At 43.7% G+C, this 21916-nt stretch overlaps 1 protein-coding gene across 2 annotated transcripts in view; it reads right to left on the bottom strand.

Moving 5' to 3' along the window:
• Window positions 1-7676: 7676 nt before the first annotated feature.
• Window positions 7677-21916, bottom strand: part of ELOVL2 (ELOVL fatty acid elongase 2) — a 51921-nt gene continuing 37681 nt past the window's right edge. For both annotated transcript variants that reach the window (XM_077933293.1, XM_028737736.2), the window contains 5 exons: window positions 21503-21580; window positions 17350-17521; window positions 15776-15900; window positions 14249-14383; window positions 7677-10870 (listed from right to left, as the gene is read on the bottom strand). In XM_077933293.1, the coding sequence (XP_077789419.1) occupies window positions 10745-10870; window positions 14249-14383; window positions 15776-15900; window positions 17350-17521; window positions 21503-21580 (636 nt within the window). In that variant the 3' untranslated portion in view covers window positions 7677-10744. The remainder of the gene's footprint in view (window positions 10871-14248; window positions 14384-15775; window positions 15901-17349; window positions 17522-21502; window positions 21581-21916) is intronic.

The following is a 21916-nucleotide window of genomic DNA, read 5'->3' as shown; positions in this document are numbered from 1 at the left end:
CATACTGGGAGCCAATTTAGATCCTTTAAGACCGGTGTTATAGGGTCCCAGTGGCCACTTCCAGTCACCAGTCTAGCAGCCACATCCTGGATTAGTTGTAGTTTCTGAGTCACCTTCAAAGGTGGAATACTTTCTCCATACATAAAAATAAAAATCCCTGCAGATAGTAAATAGCATGTCAAGGAGAAGAGTTGTAGTCTAGCCTTCTTGGCATATTAGTTTCCTATTACTGTATTGTTTTATTCAGTTGTGGGGAAAACAACATCCCATCCCACAAGTCCCCCCCCCCTTGCTCGATTGGACCCTGACTCTCAATCTCTAGTTTGTGGATTTGAGCCCCACATTGAGCAAAAAGATTCCTGCATTGCAGAGGGTGTGGGACTAGATAAGCCTTGTGATCCCTTCTAAAACTACGATTCTGTGATTCTTCTCCCCGCCTCAGTAGTGCAAAGTTCTACGTGGTTAGAGGTTTGTCACGTCATCCGCGGTTTGGGAGGCTGTGGTCTCAGCAAAATGTGACAGAATTGGGGGGGGGGATTGGGGTAGTGGCTTGTCTGTCCAGATATACAGACTTCTAGGTAGATGGAGCAGCACTTCTCATTGATGCTTTTATGCTGTTGTGTTTTGGAGAGATTCTGTGGACTTCAAGGACCTGCAGATGTGTCTCACAGATTAATTGCTTCTTTTTAGATGGCTTGGAAATGGCGGGCGACATTTTGCCGAGTCACCTTTCGCCCAATAGCTCAGAAGCTGGAGCGAGCAAGGTACAGTTCCCGAATGTGTGGGTGACGTATTTGTGATATTTCACCTGTTCGCACCTGTTTCGTGTGGAAACAAAAATGCTGCACTTGTTATTTGCAGACAGACAAACAGGGAGCCGCAGAAACCAGAAAGAATGCAAAAAGGAAGAAACTTGATCTCAGAAGTGCTCGCCAGACAGATTTATTGTGGCTCAGCATGTTTCGAAACCCAGCTTTCTTCTTTGGGAAGGATCTTAAACTTCATTCAATTCTGTAGGGTAGCTGGAACAACATGAATGGCTGCTGCTGTCTTTCTGGCATCATGGTAGCACTATTTGCCAGATAAGCAATATGCAGACAAGCTGCAGAATTTGAAGAAAGATTTCAGATTGCTCCTGAAGAATGCACTCATGTCCCCAAATGGGCTGAATGAAAATGAGTTTCTCTCTGCTTTGCACTATCTCTGACTTTGTAATTCCCAGTAGTAATACAGTCGTACCTTGGTTTTCAAACAGCTTAGTTCTCAAATGTTTTGGCTCCCAAATGCCGCAAACCCAGAAGTGAGTGTTCTGGTTTGCAAACTATTTTTGGAAGATGAACGTCCGACGGAGCTTCTGCGGCTTCCTATTGGCTGCAGGAGCTTTGGAAGTCAAACGTTTGACGTGCAAGGTACAACTGTATGGGGATATCATATGCCCTTTTTTATCACCGTATTTTTTGCTCTATAAGACACACTTTTTCCATCCTAAAAAGTATGGGGAAATGTGTGTGCATCTTATGGAGCGAATGCAGGCTGTGCAGCTATCCCTGAAGCCAGAACAGCAAGAGGGATTGCTGCACAGCGATCCCTCTTGCTGTTCTGGTTTCTGGGATAGCCACGCAAAGCCTCTTCAGGGCAGCGAGAGCATTGCTTTCGCTGAAGCCAGAACAGCAAGAGGGATTGCTATGCACCAAACCTTCTTGCTGTTCTGGCTTCTGGGATTCAGAATATTTTTTTTCTTGTTTTCCTCCTAAAAAAACTAGGTGCGTCTTAATGGTCGGGTGCGTCTTATGGTCGGGTGCGTCTTATGGAGCGAAAAATATGGTACATACTGCAGTTGCCGTATTGTCTTGCTTTTGTTCTTCTTAGAAACATGAAGCTGCTTCTAGTACTCTGCCCATGGAAGACAAAGTCTCCAAATCCAAGCGGAAGTTTTCAGGTAAAGAGGAAGGGTCTCCAACCCCGCCCCAGGCATTTACAGTATCCTAAGCCCAGGGATATGAGCAGCCGCCATTATTGCAAGGCTAATAATAATAATAATAATAATAATAATAATAATTTATTATTTATACCCCGCCCATCTGGCTGGGTTTTCCCAGCCACTCTGGGCAGCTCCCAACAGAACACTAAAAACAGAACAAAACTACAAACATTAAAAACTTCCCTAAAAAGGGCTGCCTTCAGATGTCTTCTAAAAGTTGGATAGTTGTTTATTTCTTTGACATCTGGTGGGAGGGCGTTCCACAGGGCGGGCACCACTACCAAGAACCACTCTGCCTGGTTCCCTGTAACCTCACTTCTCACAGTGAGGGAACCACCAGAAGGCCCTCTGTGCTGGACCTCAGTGTCCGGGCTGAACGATGGGGGTGGAGACGCTTCCTGGTGGTGAAAGTTTGGAATCTCATCATGGTATGGACCTAAGTTTGCTTTAACAGAGAAGTTTCACTGAAGTTCCTTGGGACTTAATTCAAGGAGAATGCATGTTAGCATTTGTCTGTCAGCAAGCAAAGCCTTATAAGAACCTCCGGCAACAAAGAAATGGGTTTGGGATTCTGTCTTTGCTAGATTTGTCAGCTGGTACCAGTGGAAAGTGCTCAAAGCTCACCAGGAGGCAGCCCAGGGATGAGTGCTCCCCTACCATTCCTTTTGTGGCAAGAAAACTCTTCAACTCCCCAGAGATGGAAGAGGAGACTCGGGAAGGTGACTAGTTTTAAGCAGAAACCAGCAAGCCTTTGCTGCAGCTGTACTGAATTGAATTCCTTTCACATTTCCTAATTCCCCTACTTCCTGTGTTTTGTTGACAGTGAAGATCTACCTGTGTTTTCCAGAACATTCCACTGCAGAGGTTTCTCCTTTGTTTTCAGAGTAACTCAGGCTTCTAGCAGCCATTGATGCTGATGCTTTTTGAATGTACTCTGTGATTGGCTTTTATTATCAGTTGCTCTCTGGAAAGGTGGCCAAGCTAGATTTGATGTGCTGTGTGGTGTTTCTCTCTCTCTCTCTCTCTCTCTCTCTCTCTCTCTCTCTCTCTCTCTCTCTGTGTGTGTGTGTGTGAGAGAGAGAGAGAGAGAGAGAGAGAGAGAGAGAGAGAGAGAGAGTTAATTAACTAAATTTATATCTTGCCCTTCCTCCTAAAGAAGCCCAGGACAGCAAAACACATTGAATTGCTTCCAGAGTATTCCTTTAAAAAATGCTGCAGTTTAGTAGTGATTTCCCCAAGATACTGAGCATACACAAAGTTCTTATATTGTGTGTGTGTGTGTGTGTGTGTGTGTGGTGTGTCTTTCTTGCAGGCCATAATTTAGAAGAGTTAGAGGAAGACATATTTTTCTCCAAAATACTTGAGGAAGGAGCTGGTGATTCGGAGGTCATTGCTGCGTTTGAAAGCTTCACACACGTATTGAAGAAAACCTTTTGGGTAACTAATAATTTGCAACCTCATGCTTATTTTAAGTGCCCCGCGAGTTGCTTACAGACTGGCATGAATATTTCAACATGTATCTTCACCTGCTCCAAGGATTTCCCCCATTCTAATTTGCTGGCATTGTGACTAGTCTAGGTACAAGAGGATGGCAATTTCTACCCAAAATGTTCTGAGGACGTCTGAACGGCATATTTTGGCATTATTGAATCAGATTCATCAGGGCCGGTACGTGGCATCCATCAAATAACGGTGTGGCATCTCTTCTGCAGTAATTGCTGTCAAAAGCCTCAAGTCTTTTGTGACTTGTTATTAGTACAATTGCAGGAGGTTTGCAAGAAGAGACTGCTGTACAGTGTTGTTCACTTGAAGTGAAGATGACTATTCTTTTTTGTACAGAGGTTTTCCTAGAGCTATTGAAGCAGGCTTGGGAGCATTGTTATCTAAGCTGCTTCCTCCCTTATCTCAATCAATGAAAACTGTTTTCCAGCTTGTGTCTTCCATTTTATTAGGCTTGCTTTACTAGTCCAGCCCAAGAGGTGTCCATCAGGGAGTCACACTGCAGTACATGTCGAAGGACCTAGCTGGTGTAGCAGATGGTTCTCCTTATTCTGTTTTCCATGTTGTATTTGCATCTCCCCCCCCCCCCCCCAGCTCTGTCAATTCGCATTAGTGAGATGAGTGTCAAATGGTGCTTTCCTGAAACGGTAAAATGACTTATGTTTGTCCGCAACAGGCTGAATGAACTGGAACACTTCCACAAGACAGTTACCCAGGAACTTGCCAATCTCGAGAAGAGAACTCGGTTTCTTTCTAACCTTGAGAAGGATACTTTGGTGTGTGTATTTCTTTTCCATTTTATTTGTTGTCTGTGGATTGATTTAACGACTCACCTTGAGAACGTTTGTTTCAGGAATTTTGGACTAAGCAATCCAACAAACTCAACAGCAAAATGAGCAATTTTTGTATTCGTCAAATGCAGAGGTATTTATCATCTTGCTGTCTGTCCAACGTACACCGCTTAAAAAATTGTGCACTGTTCTCCTCCGTCTGTTGGGCTTGCTATCTTCTGGGTACTTTAGCACATGTATCTCCACATCACTGATGGTGTCTCCAAATGGCACAACTGGAAGAAGCAAGCCCAGTTGACTGGGTGTTCCTTCTACTGTACTTTTCTTTTCACACAGCCACCCTGGAGTGAGTGGGTGGGTGTATATCTGCTCATGCTTTTCCAGATTATTTTATTTGAACAAAGATGTGCTTCTGCTGCCAGGGACATTGGATCCCCCCCAGCAATCCTCAAAGCCGCAATAAATTGTAAGTGCGGAGGAATTGAATGCCCCTCTTGCAACAAGCCTGCAGCACAACTTGTGTGTAAAATGTAAATGTCAATTTCCTTATCCGTCACCACAATTTCAAAAGCCATTTATGAAAAATGGCATTAAAAAATAATAATAATAGCCCATGCAGAACCAGTAATCCACAGAACATTTGCCAAATCTCGGCTTCCTGGCTCCTGTTTTTATTTTGTAAAAATTTAAAAAAGAGGAATAATAATGGTGACGCTAAGGGCCAAGTTGCGTCTTACATGAAATGCATCTTTAGTTTTGCTTGTGCATGTGGTTTGGGGTGTCGTTTTCTTTCTTTTTAAAAATAACAGCCATGGTGCACCCCCCAGTTTGGATTGAGGCTTGTGTAGGAGCTAGTTCTGTAGTTCCGTCCCCATCCCTGTTTCTTTCATGGTTAGGACTTTGTGGCAGGAGGAGAAGGTTAAACCTTCCCTGGTCTCCAAAATCCATGTGGCCACTGTTGAGGATCTCATCCTTGCATTCATGGATAAACTGTTGGGAAAGGAGACTCCACCAGAGAAGAAAGTTTAGGGTCAATCAGGCTGAAATGTTTGGGCCACTTTATGTAGTGGGTGCAATGTTCAACAGCCCGTCAGTGTCTTAGATGTCAGGGTTGCCCATCCCAGGCTACAGCTGTTGTCATACAAAGAGCTGCCTTAATACTATTGGCAACCAAAGTCATCAGGCAGCATCATGAGCTGTGGAAGAGCTGTATTTCCCTTCCTCTCTCTTTCTCTTTCTTTCCTCCTCGCTTCAGCCTTCACCCTGGGTTTTGACTGCAGCTTGGGGGAGCGTGAGCAGTAACTTTAGTTGCACCAAATTCAACTATACCCATTTTGGTTTCTTTCATAGGATACAGTCCATGGATTCTGAGCTGGAGGGAGCAGCAAAGAATCTGGAGGACGCAGCCCAAAATGGAAAGGTAAGGGCTGTAGCTGGGCACATTGCCACACATTACATACTGAACAGCGGGTGTGAGTCTTAGGAACTACAAGGAGAAGCAAAGGCTCTTATTGAACAGGGCAAGATGGCAGTTCTTTATCTAACTATTTAACACCTTCATTTATAGTCAGTACATCTCTGAGCCAAATCATGCCTTGGGACATATCCACAGGCTCCCTGAGAGGAGGTGGAGGCTGCTTTGATGTAAACTGTGGCTTGCTTTAACATGCCATCTGAAGCTTGGCTTCAGACTGATCTCAGCCTGTAACCAAGGTTTAGTCCTCGTGTAGTTAATGGGTTGGGTGTAAGTTTGAGAGTACTACTATTTCCTTATCCCTTTCCATAAAGGGTTTGCCACGGTCATTTTTTGTAGAACGAGGCTTCCCGCAGTCATAATGGCTTTTGTCTGTTCCTGTGATGTGTTGGTCCCAAATGTATGAAAATACTTAGGGTGGTATTCAGTGGCAGTGGGACTCGGAGTAGACCCATTGAAGTTAACAAGCCATAGGTTCATTTATTTCAGTTGGTCTCCTTTGAGTAGTACTCGGTGAATCTAGGTAAGGACTGTGCTGTAAAGCACTAATAGATTTTGCATGCTTTTTTTCTCCCCCCCCCCCCCCAGTTTGATGAAGCAGAAGATCATGAGGAGAGAAGCAAGACTTCTGTCATTGCCTCCGACTAATTAAAATTAATTTAAGCTGACCCGAAGAGCTCTGATCAATGCTGACGTGTCTGAATCATTTCTTAAAATATGCTGGACAAATGCCTTCAGTCCATAACTATAAACAATTGTCTGTTAACATGTACATGATGCTTAAATGAGTTTTGCTCTCTCTCTTTCCCACAAGGGGGTAGTGTTGAGGGGTTTCTGGTGCCAACAATTTGTGAAATGCATAGCGTAGCTGATATTTCAGTTGATATCATTCCTTCCCATCCTTATCTGTCATTTATATTTTATAAGCAGCCAATAATGTTGTAAACACAAATTAAAGATAACCTTCTCCTAACAAGAAGCAATTGTTTGAGTGTCCCCTGCCCCCCAATTTCTTATTGGATGAAAACTCTTTTTTATTATTTTATTATGATTTACCTCTTGCTTGACTTGTCTAAGGGACTAACTAAAAAATGTATTTGAAGAGTGCGGTCTGTTGGACACAAGTGATTCCATCTAGCAGTGTTTGGTGTGGCCCAAATCGCAGCTCAGTTTTGCCTGCCTCAAGTGCCCATGAAAGGGATTCATGTAGCAAAGAAGGTAGGGCAACACAGTTCTTAAGCCATAACTGCCAGGTTTTAATAATACTGGTAACATGGGTAGAAAACAACTAAGGGGGGGCTCATGACTTACCCATTTCCTTTTGAGGTGCTGATTAAATGTGAAGAGTTGTCTTGCACTTCTACCTGACAGGGTGTAGTTTCCAAATTACGGTACTTATTTTATTTTATTTATTAGATTTATATACAGCCCTTCATCGCAAGATCTCGGGACGGTTCACAAGATAAAAATACGACGTAAAAACACAAATAAATAGTTAAAACAGAAACATCAAAATAATAACCCCGCTCCCACAAACACATTTAAAAGGCTGTAGAATGTTAATCAACCAAAGGTGTGGTTGAAGAGGAATGTTTTCGCCTGACACCTAAAGATATTTAATGAAGGTACCAGACGAACCACCTCCACTAACAGGGAGCCACTGCAGAAAAGGCCCATTCTCGTATTACTACACTCCAGACCTCTTGGGTCAGATGATGAACACAAGAGTTTGGGTCAGTTTATACGGGGAGAGGCAGGATATAATGGGAATATAATAGGGCATGTAATGGGTGATAGAATGTGGCTCTCCCCCCCCCCCCAACCTAGTGCTGGAAAAAATAATTAACACCCTTCCCCCACCCCCGTTATGCCAAATCTTGGGTATTTTCATATTCCAAGCTATTGCAAGAACAGAAGACCGCAAAACGCATTGACTGTAAAACGTGTTTTATTTTCAACGGCAAACACTGATACAGGAAAATAATTTCAGAAATTGTTATCCTGATGGTTGTTCAGAATAGCAGCATGTTACTAGTTTTTGCGTATTCAGACATGTACCTGATTACGATTTTATCAAGTGGTTTTAAATCTACAGTGTATTTTTCAGCCCTTTGAAAGATTGAGTAAGGCAATGTTCCTCCCCTTCCCTGCCCCCCCCCAGCACATCCTTTAAAAATGGAACAAAAACCCTTTAAACCCAGGGGTGAGGTGTGCAGTTGCTAACACTCCCCACAGCCTCCAGTGCCTGCCAGCCTGGCCAAGTTGGATGGGAGTTGGGGCTTCAGCAACACCAGCAATGGTTAGCCACCCCTGCTGTGAATGTTCACTGCACAGTAAACTTTCATACCTGAACTAACAAATACCAGGAGATCTGAGAGCTCCTCGGAATGGCTTGTCATTTTTGGATGAATTTCACATCCCTGATGCAAAGGTTTTCAGGCTGTGTTTGGATTAAAAGTGTGTCTGTCTCAGGTTAAAATTCAAACACCTGTTTGTTCCAAGAGTTGTTTTCAGCAGTCATCAAGTGTTGGAAGTCAAGTGGAACCATGTCTCCCGGAGACGAAGGAATCAAGCACCCATCACGGCTTCAGCAGGCTACATATCTGTAGGTTGCTGAACATGGGAGCTCCTCACACAGGTGGGGGTTGCTTCAGGCATTATGGAATGCTGGTGAGAATTTCTATGCCAGAACTCTAAATTCAAGTGGATTTTATTTGAGTAAAATAGAGGCAAGGAATTAGTCACTTCAAGGATCTTTCTGGCCACACTCAAGTGGTCATTTGGTTTCATGTAGTGCTACCCTCTAGAGGGGAAAATTGTCATTGCTTCCTGGCTTCCACTTGAATTCCTAAAGGTTGATAAGTTTCTAAGAATCAAATGCTTAGGGTGCTTTGATGAATCTTATTTTCTTACTGTTTTTACCCATCAGTGGCAACAGTTCACCTTCATAAAGGCATGGTGCATATATTTGCTGCCCCCCTCCCCAGTTTTCTAGCAAAGCTTTTTTCTCCCCAAAGTAAGTCCTACTGATTTAAGTGAGAATCATTTGCAAGTAAACATACTCAGGGTCATAGTCCTTGTGCTAACGCTGAGCTTTTAGGATTCTGTTGTCTCCTGCACCTGGACTCCAGACACAACTATTTTTTTCCTTTTCCCAACGCTTCTGCCTCCTCATCCTCCAGGTTTTAATGTGTGCCGATTACATTTGGAGCCATCAGTCATACAAAGTTAGGGTACCAAATTGTCTAAGGTGGCTGGCCTTGTTTGCACCAACTGGGAGAGGGGTGGCCAACATGGGAATTAAATAATGGATGTGTGGAATGGTAAGTGTTTTTCTCAGCAAGGCTGAGCGGTCTTAGCTGCAGAGCTGCTTCCTGCTGCTGATGTTTTGTCATAGTACAGAATCAAGCAGCTGCTTGGTAGCCTGAATTTCTTAGGTTCATACTAGGAATAAAAGCTGCATTAAACCAAGCTCTGTCACTACCAATGTCCATCAGCAGCAAATGTTAAGTGTCCCACAAGATAAAACTGTTTGAAAGGGGACTGTATGCTTTGATGACACTTACGAATGTGTGGCAGAATCTAGCTTCTTACCACTGTAACCGTAGGCCATAGCATCCGAGTGGTGAACAGGCTTAATCTGCTGGTAACAGAACACACCTAAACAGGTATGGTGGCTGCTAGAATAGAGTAGAGAGAGAAGCACTTAAATGTCGGAGAAGGTGGCTCAAGCATATGGGCTTATGGACCCACAGCAAGAAATTAAGAAGGCGCAAAGCTCATGAAGTAGGGGTTCAGCTTTCAAAACGGGGGCTGCTGGTGGTGCAAGTGATCTGACTTATCATATTTTAATGCTAAAACTCTGAGGCTGCAATCCCACACAATGGACACTAAGTCCCATTGAAATGGGTAGGATTTATTTCTCAGCAAACCTGTATAGGGTTGCCTTAAGTCTTATCAGCTGTGCACTTTCATGCTCCAGTATTGGTGATGCCTGCCTGTAAGCAAGCCCCTCTTCCTGGTTTCCACAATGCTTCATAGGAAGACTATTATGGTGCATCTAGTGAACTTGTATTCTGCAGTCACACAGATTTAAAACCAGGGGGTTGGATATAAACCATACCTTTCTTGGTGAGCCAAGGAAGCATTGTGAAGGGTAAAAAAAGACAATAGCAAGGTTGCAGTCAGCTCTGTCAGATGACCGATCGCTGCTTAGCATAACGGGTTATGCCCCAACACATTTTCTGCAAGGTGATCTGCAGCTGGTATACCTGTTGCAGCACATTTTTAAAGGGTGGCAGCAGGTACACCAGCGTTTGGATGGTTTCAGGGTGGACAATGCAGTTCAGGTGTTCTTAGTTGGCACGTGAAGTTGGAGGAAATTCTGGAGCACCTTACACTGCCTCTTGCCAGAACGTGGAGTAAGAGCAATCCTCTTACCTCTCTTTATCCCCATGAAGATATTAACAAAGATTTTTAGTATACAAGTCACTTTTTTTCCTGGAATCCAAGGGGGGAACAAAGTTAGTGTCACCATGCAACCATACTAAAACACACACTTCTTCCTAAGACAGAGATTATATACTGTATGTCTGCACAACTAATACCTGTGAACCTGCCGCTGGTTTCAATAGGTAGGATTTTGTTCAAAGCACCACCACCCCATACCTTCATTATCCCAAGGAACAACAATTGTCAGGCATTCTGCCCACGATTAAAATTTACAAAATGTGGCTTTGTTTTGGCTGGGTGAAAGAGACAGCATGTCCTCACCATTTTGATGGAGGTATTTATCAAAACACTTGAAACTACGTTGTTAAAAACAAGTCATCAATCGTGAGTTAAACAAGGGAGTAAAAATTGCTAAACGTTAACAAAACAGAGTCGAATCTTGTACTAAAGCTGTGCACAACTGCCTGGTCAACTCGTGTTTTGGGGGGGGCTTAGCAAAAAAAAGAGGAAAGATTTTGTACACTACAGTATAATAAAATATATTTCTTATTGTGCTTTTTTGTTCAGAGCACCATTAGCTGCCATTATGTAGTCTTTATGGAACCCGTTCTTGACTTCTGTTACTAGAGAGGCCTCTTTTGTATTGGTTCTTGAAGGTCTTTTCCGATATGTCTGGAAGGAAAAACAGAAGTAATCAAAATTAGGGCCATCCTCTTCTAAGTAGATTTGAACGTTTTTAGCCATAGCCAAAGTTCTTTTTCCTGCAGTTAAAAAGCATACAACAGCATGACTTCTGTTTTAACAGTTTCCACTATTGATAGTGCCTCCTTATCCAGTATTTTTTCCAAAGGCTAATGTACTAATATTTCTCCTCAAAAAATAAACATACACAGGGCTGTATCCAACTAAGGTTCACATCAAGTAGACCTGTTGAAATTAATGGACCTAAGCCATTAATGGGTCTACCGTGAACAGGACTAACAACTGATGCAACCCCAATTGAATACTAGCCTTCATCAAGCTGGTGTTATGGCAACTGCTGTAACATACTGGTGCTGGCTGTAGAATATCATACTCAACAGAATGGAGAAAATGCATTCATTATCCACAGAGAAATCTCTTCCAGAAGCCCAGAAAACTGAATAGCAGTTCAGAAGAACAGAAATGTGCTCCTGGACTTACACAGAGAAACTCATTGCAGATGCATTTGTTTGAAATACATGGTATCATGCTGGAGAAATTCTGTTTTTGTATGTGCTTGCTTTTGCCACTACTTAACAACTCTCTCTTAACAAAACCTCTTCCTTATAAGTTACCTAAACAAACTCAATAGACATCCTTTATAGAGGGCTAAAAAGAAATGGATCAGCAAAACCACTAGAGGTCAGCAAGGCAGCAGCAGTTACCCGACTGCCCGCCACTGACCTCATCATCAGCCCTGCTGTGGCTTACTAGGAGAAAAAGGTGGAGGGGTGGTGGTGCAGTGCAAACCCATCAGAGGCCACATTGCATTGTCTCAGCCAGTGTGTGTTCACCAGCCTCACCCCCCTCAGCAAGCTATAGAGATGCTGCTGACCACCCAGCCAACTGCTATGGAGAAGAACACCTACAACAATCTTAGATGTAGATCTATTGCATCTAGAAGTGATTTTATCTACACTTGACTGCAGGAAGAACTGCTGAGCTGTGCTATACAATAAATTTAGAGCTGTTTTTTTTAAAAAAATATTTTATTAAGGATTTTCTTGTTTTACAGAAGTGTAGTGCCTCGTTTTTTGTTTGTTTTTTTCATGTAACATTTTTACAAATACATTTCATTTGTTGAGGCATTAGGGGGAGAAGAAAAAAGAAAGAGAGAAGAAAAAGGGGGGTGGAGAGAGGGAAGATGGATGGGGGTGGGGTCGGGTGGCGGTGTTTCTATTATGTTTAATGTGTGTAGAGTTTGGTGTCAGCGTTGTTTGTGTTGTTCACTGTTTTGTAGTGTTTCCCCACCCCAGGCTGTTGCTCCAGTTTCTTTTCCCATTTAAGCATTGCTGTGCAAGATTTCATAGGAAAGTCCTTTCATTTGATCCTTTCCCACACTGAGATCCAGCGCCGAGGGCCTTCTGACGGTTCCCTCATTGCAAGAAGTGAGGTTACAGGGAACCAGACAGAGGGGCCTTCTCGGTAGTGGCGCCCGCCCTGTAGAACGCCCTCCCTTCAGATGTGAAGGAAATAAGTAGCTATCTTATCTTTAAAAGACATCTGAAGGCAGCCCTGTTTAGGGGGGGTTTTAATATTTAATGCTGTATTGTTTTTAACACTTGATTGGAAGCCACCCAGAGTGGTTGGGGAAACTCAGCCAGATGGGCGGGGTATAAATAATAAATTAATCAACTTTTGTAGTAATAATAATAATAATAATAATAATAATAATAGAGTATGTCACAGTAGTTGCATTCTGTCATTGGTGTGCTATTTCTCTGTGACACAACAGCATAAAATTCCAACCCTGTATGTATAGGATAAAAGGGGTTAGCCATGCTGCTGTTCTTTTTAAAAAATAAATAAATAGGCACATAGATACGTAATTGGGAGACCTCTCTATAATGTTCATGAAATTACTGTAGGCAGGGGAGGGATGTGCTTTGCCACCTTCTTTTTTTTTTGAAAGTGCAGGGTAAGCATTTGAGCGCTAGATTTGCTGAAATGTGAACAGCGCTGCTCTTACAAGCAGCACTGAATGTGCTACCATCTCAAATAACTTAGATAATAAAACAAGTAAAGATAATAATATAGTGTAGCTTTGAGTACAAGAAGAACGCTGTAACTCTTAGCAGAAGAACAGCCTTGAAAAAGAAAAAAGTAAGTGGAGCGAGTGAAACAAGTTAATAGCAAAGCAAATTTATTGCACAGAAAAGTGATGTGGAAAAGGTGCTTGCGCTCTCTCGCTTAAGAATCTGTCGCTGGAACCAATGTTGCCCTTGATTCTGGCCCATTCTGCACCCGGAGAAGGAGAATAAGAGCCACTGTAGTGTAGTGGCTAGAGCAGGCACCCCCAAACTCGGCCCTCCAGATGTTTTGGGACTACGACTCCCATCATCCCTAGCTAACAGGACCAGTAGTCAGGAATGATGGGAACTGTAGTCCCAAAACATCTGGAGGGCCGAGTTTGGGGATGCCTAGGCTAGAGTGCTGGACCAGGATGTGGGAGGTTCAAATCCCCACTGAGCCCATGATGCTCACTTGGTGTCCTTTGAGCAGGGGGGGGGGGGGAGGAGGGGAGAAGAGTCACTATCCCCTAGCACAACCTGGGAGGGGGGAAATTGGAAGGAGAACCCATGTTGGCTTCAGCTCTTGGGGGGAAGGTGGAATGTAAATCTAATAATAAAGCTAATACTGGATTAAATATTTCAGCCCTGCTTCACCAAGAAAGGTCTGCCCACAGCAACAGCTTCTACATATGCAGCAGATAAACCTGCATTGCGAAGCCCAGCTGGGCCTGGGTGAAGCGGCCAGATTATTTTCTTTTGATGTGGATGACAAATGCACATTCCTAACTCGGCCTGCCCATCATTTTCCATTAGGACTCCACTGTAGCCATTGAAGCATAATTTTTGCCTGTATTTGCTGAAGCTTTGTAGTATAGAGTTTGCTCTATACTAGATTCTGCTGAATTGGTGGACACACTAGTGGACATCTATCTTTTCATTATAAGTGAAGGTTCAGTTTGATTTTGCTGTCACGTTTCCTTTCCCCTACGTTTCACGGGAATTGAAGGAGCCTTGCAACAAAGGCTCTTAACATTGCAGAATTGGACACGCCAATAAGAAACATTATATCACACTGCAGTGGATGTTGCATAATTGCTGACGGCATGACTGTGCTTCCTTCACCTCAGTGCCCCCTTCAAGTTCAACTCAATGAGCAATTTGAGGAAGATACATAAAGTTTGTTTTAAAAACCAGCATGGGGTGGAAACCAAGCTTGACTCCGTTAAAGCTAGGAATGCCAAGTTTCAAGACACTCTTCATTAAGCATATGCAGCTATCCTTTTCCTCTTCAACTTACCTGAACATAGAAGTTAACAAACAGAATGACCAGTGTGGCCATGTATGAAGACTGGAAGATGAGGCAACCAAATGGAAATCCACATGGCTTCACAACTGCACTGAGCGTGTGTGTAATGGTGAGCAAAAACTGGATCTGTTGAAGAAAGAAACATCAGTGCCCATCATTTTCAGGATTAGGCCTTCCCCAAGTAAAATTCATACCCCTTTCTCATGACTGATGGTTGTGTTGTCAATCTACAAGTTCCGCTCTACCACCGTTCACCTACATTTAATACCCAGGTTGTTAATGAATGTTAAAAAAATGGCAGTTTCCCTTTCGAATGGCTGTTTTGCTGGAGAGAAAAGCCAGGGTGACTTCACATCAATTCTGTTCAGAAAGTTACAGGTCGCACCTTGACACCATAGCGGCAATGTTGACTACTCATACCTGTTGACGCTTGTGGCAACACCAACAAAAATAAGGCCATTAATGTTTTAGGGGTTCTTACATATTCTGTTCACCTGGCCTTAATATCTTGAGTAGTTTGCTTAGTGCATGGAGAGCTGTGATGTCTGATGGCACCAGCCTGGAAACTCTGCAGGTGATGAAGTGTCACTTAATGCATGAGTTTTCTACAAGTCAAGACAGGAGCATGGAGCAGCCGTGCTCCAAATAGCAACAGCGTCAATGTGACGGGCATAACACTATCCCTCAAGAGCACATCAGAGAACATGCCCATACATCGTCTCAGCACAGAACAGCTCTGGCTATTACAGTGTTGCATAGGGGGCAGGATGCACAAGTGCAACTCCCAGTCATATCTAGAATGTGACTTGCATCTGTGCCACACAGGTTGTCCTTCGAATTTGAACCTAGGCAAGGCTCACACTAAAACATGGGGCAGTGTCAATGAGTAGAGGGATCAACTACAATTATACTGGGGCTACTTCTATTCCTGCCAGCACTTGGTGTTGCTCCAGTATAGCATATTCCCCCACCCCACCCACAAAACACCCAGTTCTTATAAGATCCTTGTGGCTTTTCAAATTGATTTACATCCATCACACTTCTCCCAAATACTGGCCTTGAGCAACTCATTGCCTGGCTGTGTGTTCCTTGCTTCCTTCTTCCAAGACATAAGGTCTCTTCATGGTTCTCCTGGTGGAGCAGCTAGACTGAGATGGCCCCAAGCCTGATTCTATGTAGAATTAGGCATACACATCTTAGAAGATTTGTGTTGCAGACAAACCCACTACATCACGCTGATTCCCACATGCAGCGTGAATGTGTAATGCATGATGCAGTTGTGCATATACATGTTTGGAAGCTGGGATAGGGCTGTGGGTCCTTGCCATTGTGCAAGTGTCCCTGGACAGTGGAAAAAGAAGGAGCATAATCTGCCTTGAAGAACTAAAAGCTTCCCCACCCTCAACTTTGTCCTCCATTGCAAACTGGCTCATTGCTAGCTTGACCTTGCTACAAAGGATTTATATATTTATTTTCAGAACTACGGTCAGTACAAATGACAAAATGTTGTAAGCGTACCAGTTGTGCCTGAGTGAGGTATTTCTTCCACCACAGATACTTGCGCATGGATGGAATGACGGACAGCCCATAGTAGGAGTACATGAGGACGTGGATAAAACTGTTCAAGGTGGGTCCAAAGAAACCTGTGATTGAATTGAACTCATTGTTAAGACCTTTCTTCTGAGAATCAATACTATGGTTCACTGGCAATGTAAAGAACAGGCGGGGTTTCCTTTGGCAGCCGAGCTCAGAGCCTCTACTACCATGGCATGGGAGTGTTACATAATGATGGTTCCGTGAGTTTATGCTGTTTTCCTTCTTGTAGCCTATATGGGTTTCTTTCTAACCTTGTTCAAGTGGCGTTGGTTCTGTAGTGAGTTCTTGTTCAAGTGGTGTTGGTTCTGGTGGTGGACTGGGGAAACACCAGTGAAGCCATATCTCTATGGCGTAAGGTGTAGGACGAGCCTAACCCTACACCTGAGGCCATAGAGATGTGGCTCCACCGAAAGGGGATTTGCAAGCACCACTAAGCGGGTGGTGCCTGCAAAGTTCTGTGCATAGTTCTCTACAAGCACTGGCGATTAGTCGGGCTTCGCAGGCTGTGCATTTGCTAGCATGGTTAGATTCCAAACTGCAGGCAAAAACATGCAATCTGATGTCATTCGTATGTCAAATGATTGACAGATAGACTGCCCCACCTGTCAGACTCGATCTGTGGGGGATGGGGAAGATAGCACCTTGCTCTAGCCTTTGAAAAGTTTCTCACCCCAATATAATTATATGCAAGGAGAATAAAAGGGGGGGATGGAAACCAGGGGGGCAGGGGGAAGTAAATTAATGAAAATTTGGATTAGATATGTATATAAGATATGTATATATATTTATATGTATATATAAAAAGAAAAAATGGTATTTCCAAAAATGAAAAATAAAATATTGTTCTTTTTTAAAAAGAAAAGTTTCTCACCCTTGCTCTATCCTTTTAAAACTGCAACCGGTTCCTGTGTTAATCGGCTAATTAGCTCAGAATCATTTCCTTTACTTCACCTCACTACAAGGGGAAAATAGATCTATGAGTCCCCTCCAACCTTTGCTCTGCCAGAGGACTACAGAAAATTCTTGCATCCTCAGTATTTCTCTTTGCACAAAAGAGACTCAAAAAGGAAGAAGCAGGGGCTTCTGCACAATGCTCACAAACCAAGATTGGGATGGTATGCATGTGAGTTTTGAACTAGTGATCTCAAGGAATGTGCTGCAGTATTCTAGCTGTTCTGCACACTTTAATCCATCACACCATCTGCAGGATACAGGAGGTGTCTGCGGTCGATTCTACAATATACTAAATGCAGCAGAACATTCAACAGAGCAAAATGGCAACTGAGTTGCTGTTGCTGCTGCTATGTGTTTACTTCAGGCGGAGAGTGAGCCTAACAGCTTACGCAACATTTTGTTCATGTTTACTAAATGAGATTCACCTCCACTTTCCCCCAAATGGCAGGACTGCATAGATCTGCTGTTAGATCTATCATATATGAAGGTACTCTAGGTGTGTTGCTTGGTTACATTTTAAGTCCGCGTCTCCGAATACTAACTTTGTCCGCAAGGTATCCAGTTCATGACGCACCACCAGATGTTAAACATAGTGGCGTGATGATAAACGTGAAGGAAAGTAATCTGACTGTTTTTCTTCCGCAGAACAAAGAACATCGTGTCAGCAAATTCAATGACTTTGGAGAAGTAATACCACCACAACACCTTGGCCACCTGCAGGAACAAGACAGATGAATTAATACCTCTCTTCTTGGAGGAACATGTTCTGCTATCCTTGAATAATCCTTTAGTCAGGCAAAACTCAGATTTAAGATATTTTCCTATGGCTTAAAGCAGGGGCGATGAACCTGCCCTTCTCAAACTGTTGTTGGGTTTCCACTTCCACCATCCCTGGCCATTGGCTGAGAGGAGTTGTAGTCCATCAACATCTGGACTGCCTCAGATTTCCCATCTGTGGCTTAAAGTAATCCAAAATTGGGTGCTGCCTGGTCCTATGCAGATGCAAGCCCCCCCCCCCCCATATTCCATGGGGCTTACTCTTTACAGGCACAGGACTGCACTTAAAAGCTCTGTGTCCTAGCTTTTCTTTTTGCCTTGGCGTTTTCTCCATGAAAACTCACATTTTAGTGCTCAATCACAGCAAACATCAATTCAGGTTTTCTTTGGGTTGCTGTTTGCGCCAATTGAGCTTCAAGGAGCGGGTTTTAAAGAGCAAACAAAAGGGTTCCCAGACACAGGGCTTTTAAGCATGGACCATGTCTGGAAAGAGCAGTGTGCACAAGCCCAGAGAGTGCAACAGATTCAGACTTCGTTCCTAGAGGTAGTCTTAAACACAAGCCATTGGAAGTAATCCTCGTAGATTCCAGTGGGATTTAATTCTGAGCAACTACAATTCCTGTCTTAGAAAAGGAACCTACTTAGTATGCAATGCTGAGTCCCCGAGCAGCTGTTGTTTATTAATGCCCCCTCTCCTTTGCATTTTCTCAGCAAGGCTTCCAAATTACTCCTCAGAATCACGATCTAGCAGCAGAACTATGCAATTCATGGTGGGCTTTGCAACAGGGTATCAGGCTCTAATAATGGATAATGAATTGAGCAGAACAAGTAAATTGTGCGAGGCATTTACATATGGCCCTGCATGCCACTGACTGTGGAGAAATTCTTACACATGGTGGGAGTAAATACAATGTTCTCAGCTTACAAAGAACATGCTTGCTATAATCAGAGGCTCCCTTATGTTGGGGCAAATCGTTTGTGCAATATTTATTTACTTTCTCTCTCTCTCTGTTCTGCCAGACTAAGTTTCTGTGCTACAAGAGTGTCGTGTACCATATTTTGACAGGGGAATATCTCCTTGAATCCCAGCTTGGGAGAAAGGAGAGTTATAAGTACATTAAATCTCTACTATGGCATTTAATTGATTTTATATTCCACCTTTCCTCTGAGGAGCTCAAGGTTCTCCCCTTCCCCATTTTATCCTCTCAACAGTCTCATGAGGGAGCTAAGGCCATAGGTCCCAACTCTATGGGGCTGAAGATACCAGAGCCCCCCTGAAATATGTGGGGATGGGGCTGACCCTCCCCCCCCCCCAATATTGAGGGTCTTGGCTGCTGCAGGCCTTGTCAGGCCTCCCTGCAGTGGCAGAGGATCCAGCTGGGCCTCCCTGCAGTGATGTTGGGCCTCTCTATGGTCAGCCCCAAGGCCTCCTCCCAACACATGTGATGTCACACGTGTGTGCTGCACTTGTGACATCACACGCACCTGACAAAGCCCCCCAACGTCAAGCATAACTTGGCACGTATGGTTAAGGCTAAGAGTCATTGACTAGCCCAAGGTTACCCATGGCTGAGTGGGAATTTGAGTGGGAGATAATAGGGACCGTCCTTTGTATTAACTCATTTGAATGCTGGGGCGGGGGCAGGTACAACAACCCTGCATGTATTTGCACAATAAGCATCCATCTAGAAGCACCATCACTTCTTGCAGGTACCAAATTCCAGAGTTTAGCTGTGCCCCGAGTGCATAATTCAGTTAAGGCAACTGCCTGGGGACCAAGTACTGATATGTTAAGAGCATAGGCAGGCAAGCAAACATCAGAGAGGGTTGTTCGTTTGTTTTTTGTCTTTTTTTGTTTCAAGGCTATGCCAAACACTGCCTTTTATCTGGGTCACCTTAACTTCAACTGAGATAGTTGCTCAACTTTTTTTTTTGGGGGGGGGGAAACAGCACAGGTCACAGGCATTTCCCTGAAACAAAGTGGGCAGAAGATCAGCAGAGATGGCTCCTCGGTGCTTGCGCCACCCAGACCAGCAGTCTGAGCCTACAGCCGCAGCCCCACCACAATACAGTCATAGCACTGCCACCAGCAACACCAGGGGCAGGTACAGCGATACCACCAGCCTCATCATCACCAGCTGCCCTCCTGCCCTCAATGAATCTGAATTGGGGGAGGGGGGAAGCAGCAGGGAGGGTGATCATTTGCCGCCGGAAACAAGCACTTCACCTAACGGTAGGGCCAGCCGCGACGCCACTTGTTGCCAGAAAACCCATAGGAAGCTACGGTTACTGAACCAGACTAGTGGGTTCCTCTAGCTCAGGGTTTCCCAAATTTGGGTCTCCCGTTGTTTCTGGACTACAATTCCCATCACCCCTGACCACTGGTTTTTGCTAGCTAGGGACGATGGGAGTTGTAGTCCAAAAACAGCTGGAGATCCAAGTCTGGGGAGCCCTGCTCTAGCTCAATGTTAGTTACGCTAACTGGGGGTGGCTCTCGAGGGTCTCAGGCTGAAGTCTCCAGGCACTGCCTGAAGATGCAGGGGATGGAAGCAGGGTTCTTCTGCATGCATAGCAGATGTGCTACCCACTGACCTATGGCTCTGTTCCTGTCTATGCAACAGTCTATGCTAGCTCCCCCTGCCTCATTTCCCCTCCAACTAGTCTTCATAAAAATGCTTTCCCACCCCAACAACTGTACTCCCTTTCTTCTTATAAATTAATTCCCTACCCCTCTCCTACAACTTAGTTTGCGTCAAGACTCACACGGGCTCAACCCAGGAGAATTGTCTTCAATGCCAATTCTTGAGTCTGGAAATAATACGCAGGATTGGAGGTGAAAAACCTTGGAGGTTTTTAAGCAGAGGTTGGACAACCATCTCTCACGTGTGATCTAGCTGAGATTCCTGCATTGCTAAGGGAGGGCTGGACTAGATGACCCTTGGGGGTCCTTTCCAACTCTACACTTCTATGGTTCTATGCATGTGAATAGTGCCTTTGAATATGGAGGAGCAGAAACAGCAAGCCAACAGTAAAAGCATCTAATGTGAATTCAGCACCAAGGTTTTGGGAGGAAAGTTCAGAGGGAAGTGAAATTGGCAATTGCAGTTAGAAGAATACCTTTCGTGCCAGTTCTTTTTCTTGTCTCACTTAGAACTCTAAGATTAAAGATATAAAGAGTATACAGAGAGAGATATACACAGACCCATATACACATACAAATTTGATAGGCGGTTTCTTTATGGCTACTCTCCGTTTCCAGCTTTCGTTACCAGGCATGTAAATAGTGCAAAAAGGGAAAGAGAAGGAAAGCATAGCTTCTTTTCTAGAATTGGGTCCTGGCTGAATCCAGACAGCTGCTGAAGAAGGCGCAGCATGAGAAGAGATACATGGAGAGGAAGGAAGCATTTTCTTAATTTTGAAGGGGGGGATAGCCTCTCTTAGCTGCAGAAGGTTGTAAGCTTTTTCCTCTTGAAAAACTATTTTTAGGAAATGCTTGCTCAAATTTTCCCATTAAAAAGCACCAGCATAAGCTGTACACCAAAGAGATTGTCATGTGAAAAAACAGCTTAAATAAACAAACAAACAAACCCACCCCAATGGACAAAATTTAAAAGGCAGAGTTAAAGATTAGCCATAGAATGATAAATGCATTTTTAAAAAAATTCTACCAAGGTATAGAAATGCGGCAATGGTGCGATCCTCTTTATAGCTATCCAGAAGGAAGCCCAATTGAGTTCAGTGGGAGTTGCCCCTAAGCTAAGTGTGTATACATGAATACAGCCTAAGAAAGAATTGTGAGACATCAAGGTGAGGCTAGCCTAGCCTTTGACAACCTGGTGCCTTCCAGATATTTTGGAATATGACTCCTGCCAGCCTCACAGCCACCTTTCCGTTCTTGGGTTGCTTTTTGTTTCTTACCCGGATGTCGGCTTCTCCTGCACTGGTCAGGTTTTGACATTGTAAGTTATAACCTCCTTCCCAAGTGGCAAGAATTAGCTGGAGAAGAAGAAGAAAGATTCTGTTACTCCGAATAGAATTTCCCATTGTTAATAATTATTAATCACTGGAAGCATGTGGGGTTTTGAAGCGTGGATAGCTTTCAGCTCTATGCATGGTAACAAATTTAAATCCCTGTTCTCATAAATAAAGATGTGCAAAATTATAAGTATGGGGGGGGGGATTTAAAATCATAAAAGAACAAAAAAAAAATCACCAGGAACAAAATGGCAGGTATCTTCAAAAATTTCAAACCTAAGTCTCACTACTAACACCCTAAATAAATATCTACTTTGTGTCTGATCCAGACTAAGTCAGTCTTAGATCCCAAGGAAA

This window comes from Podarcis muralis, chromosome 8, assembly GCF_964188315.1.
Source record: "Podarcis muralis chromosome 8, rPodMur119.hap1.1, whole genome shotgun sequence".
Taxonomy (NCBI): domain Eukaryota; kingdom Metazoa; phylum Chordata; class Lepidosauria; order Squamata; family Lacertidae; genus Podarcis; species Podarcis muralis.
Note: the sequence above shows the minus strand (reverse complement) of the source record. Positions and strands in the feature narration are given on the sequence as shown.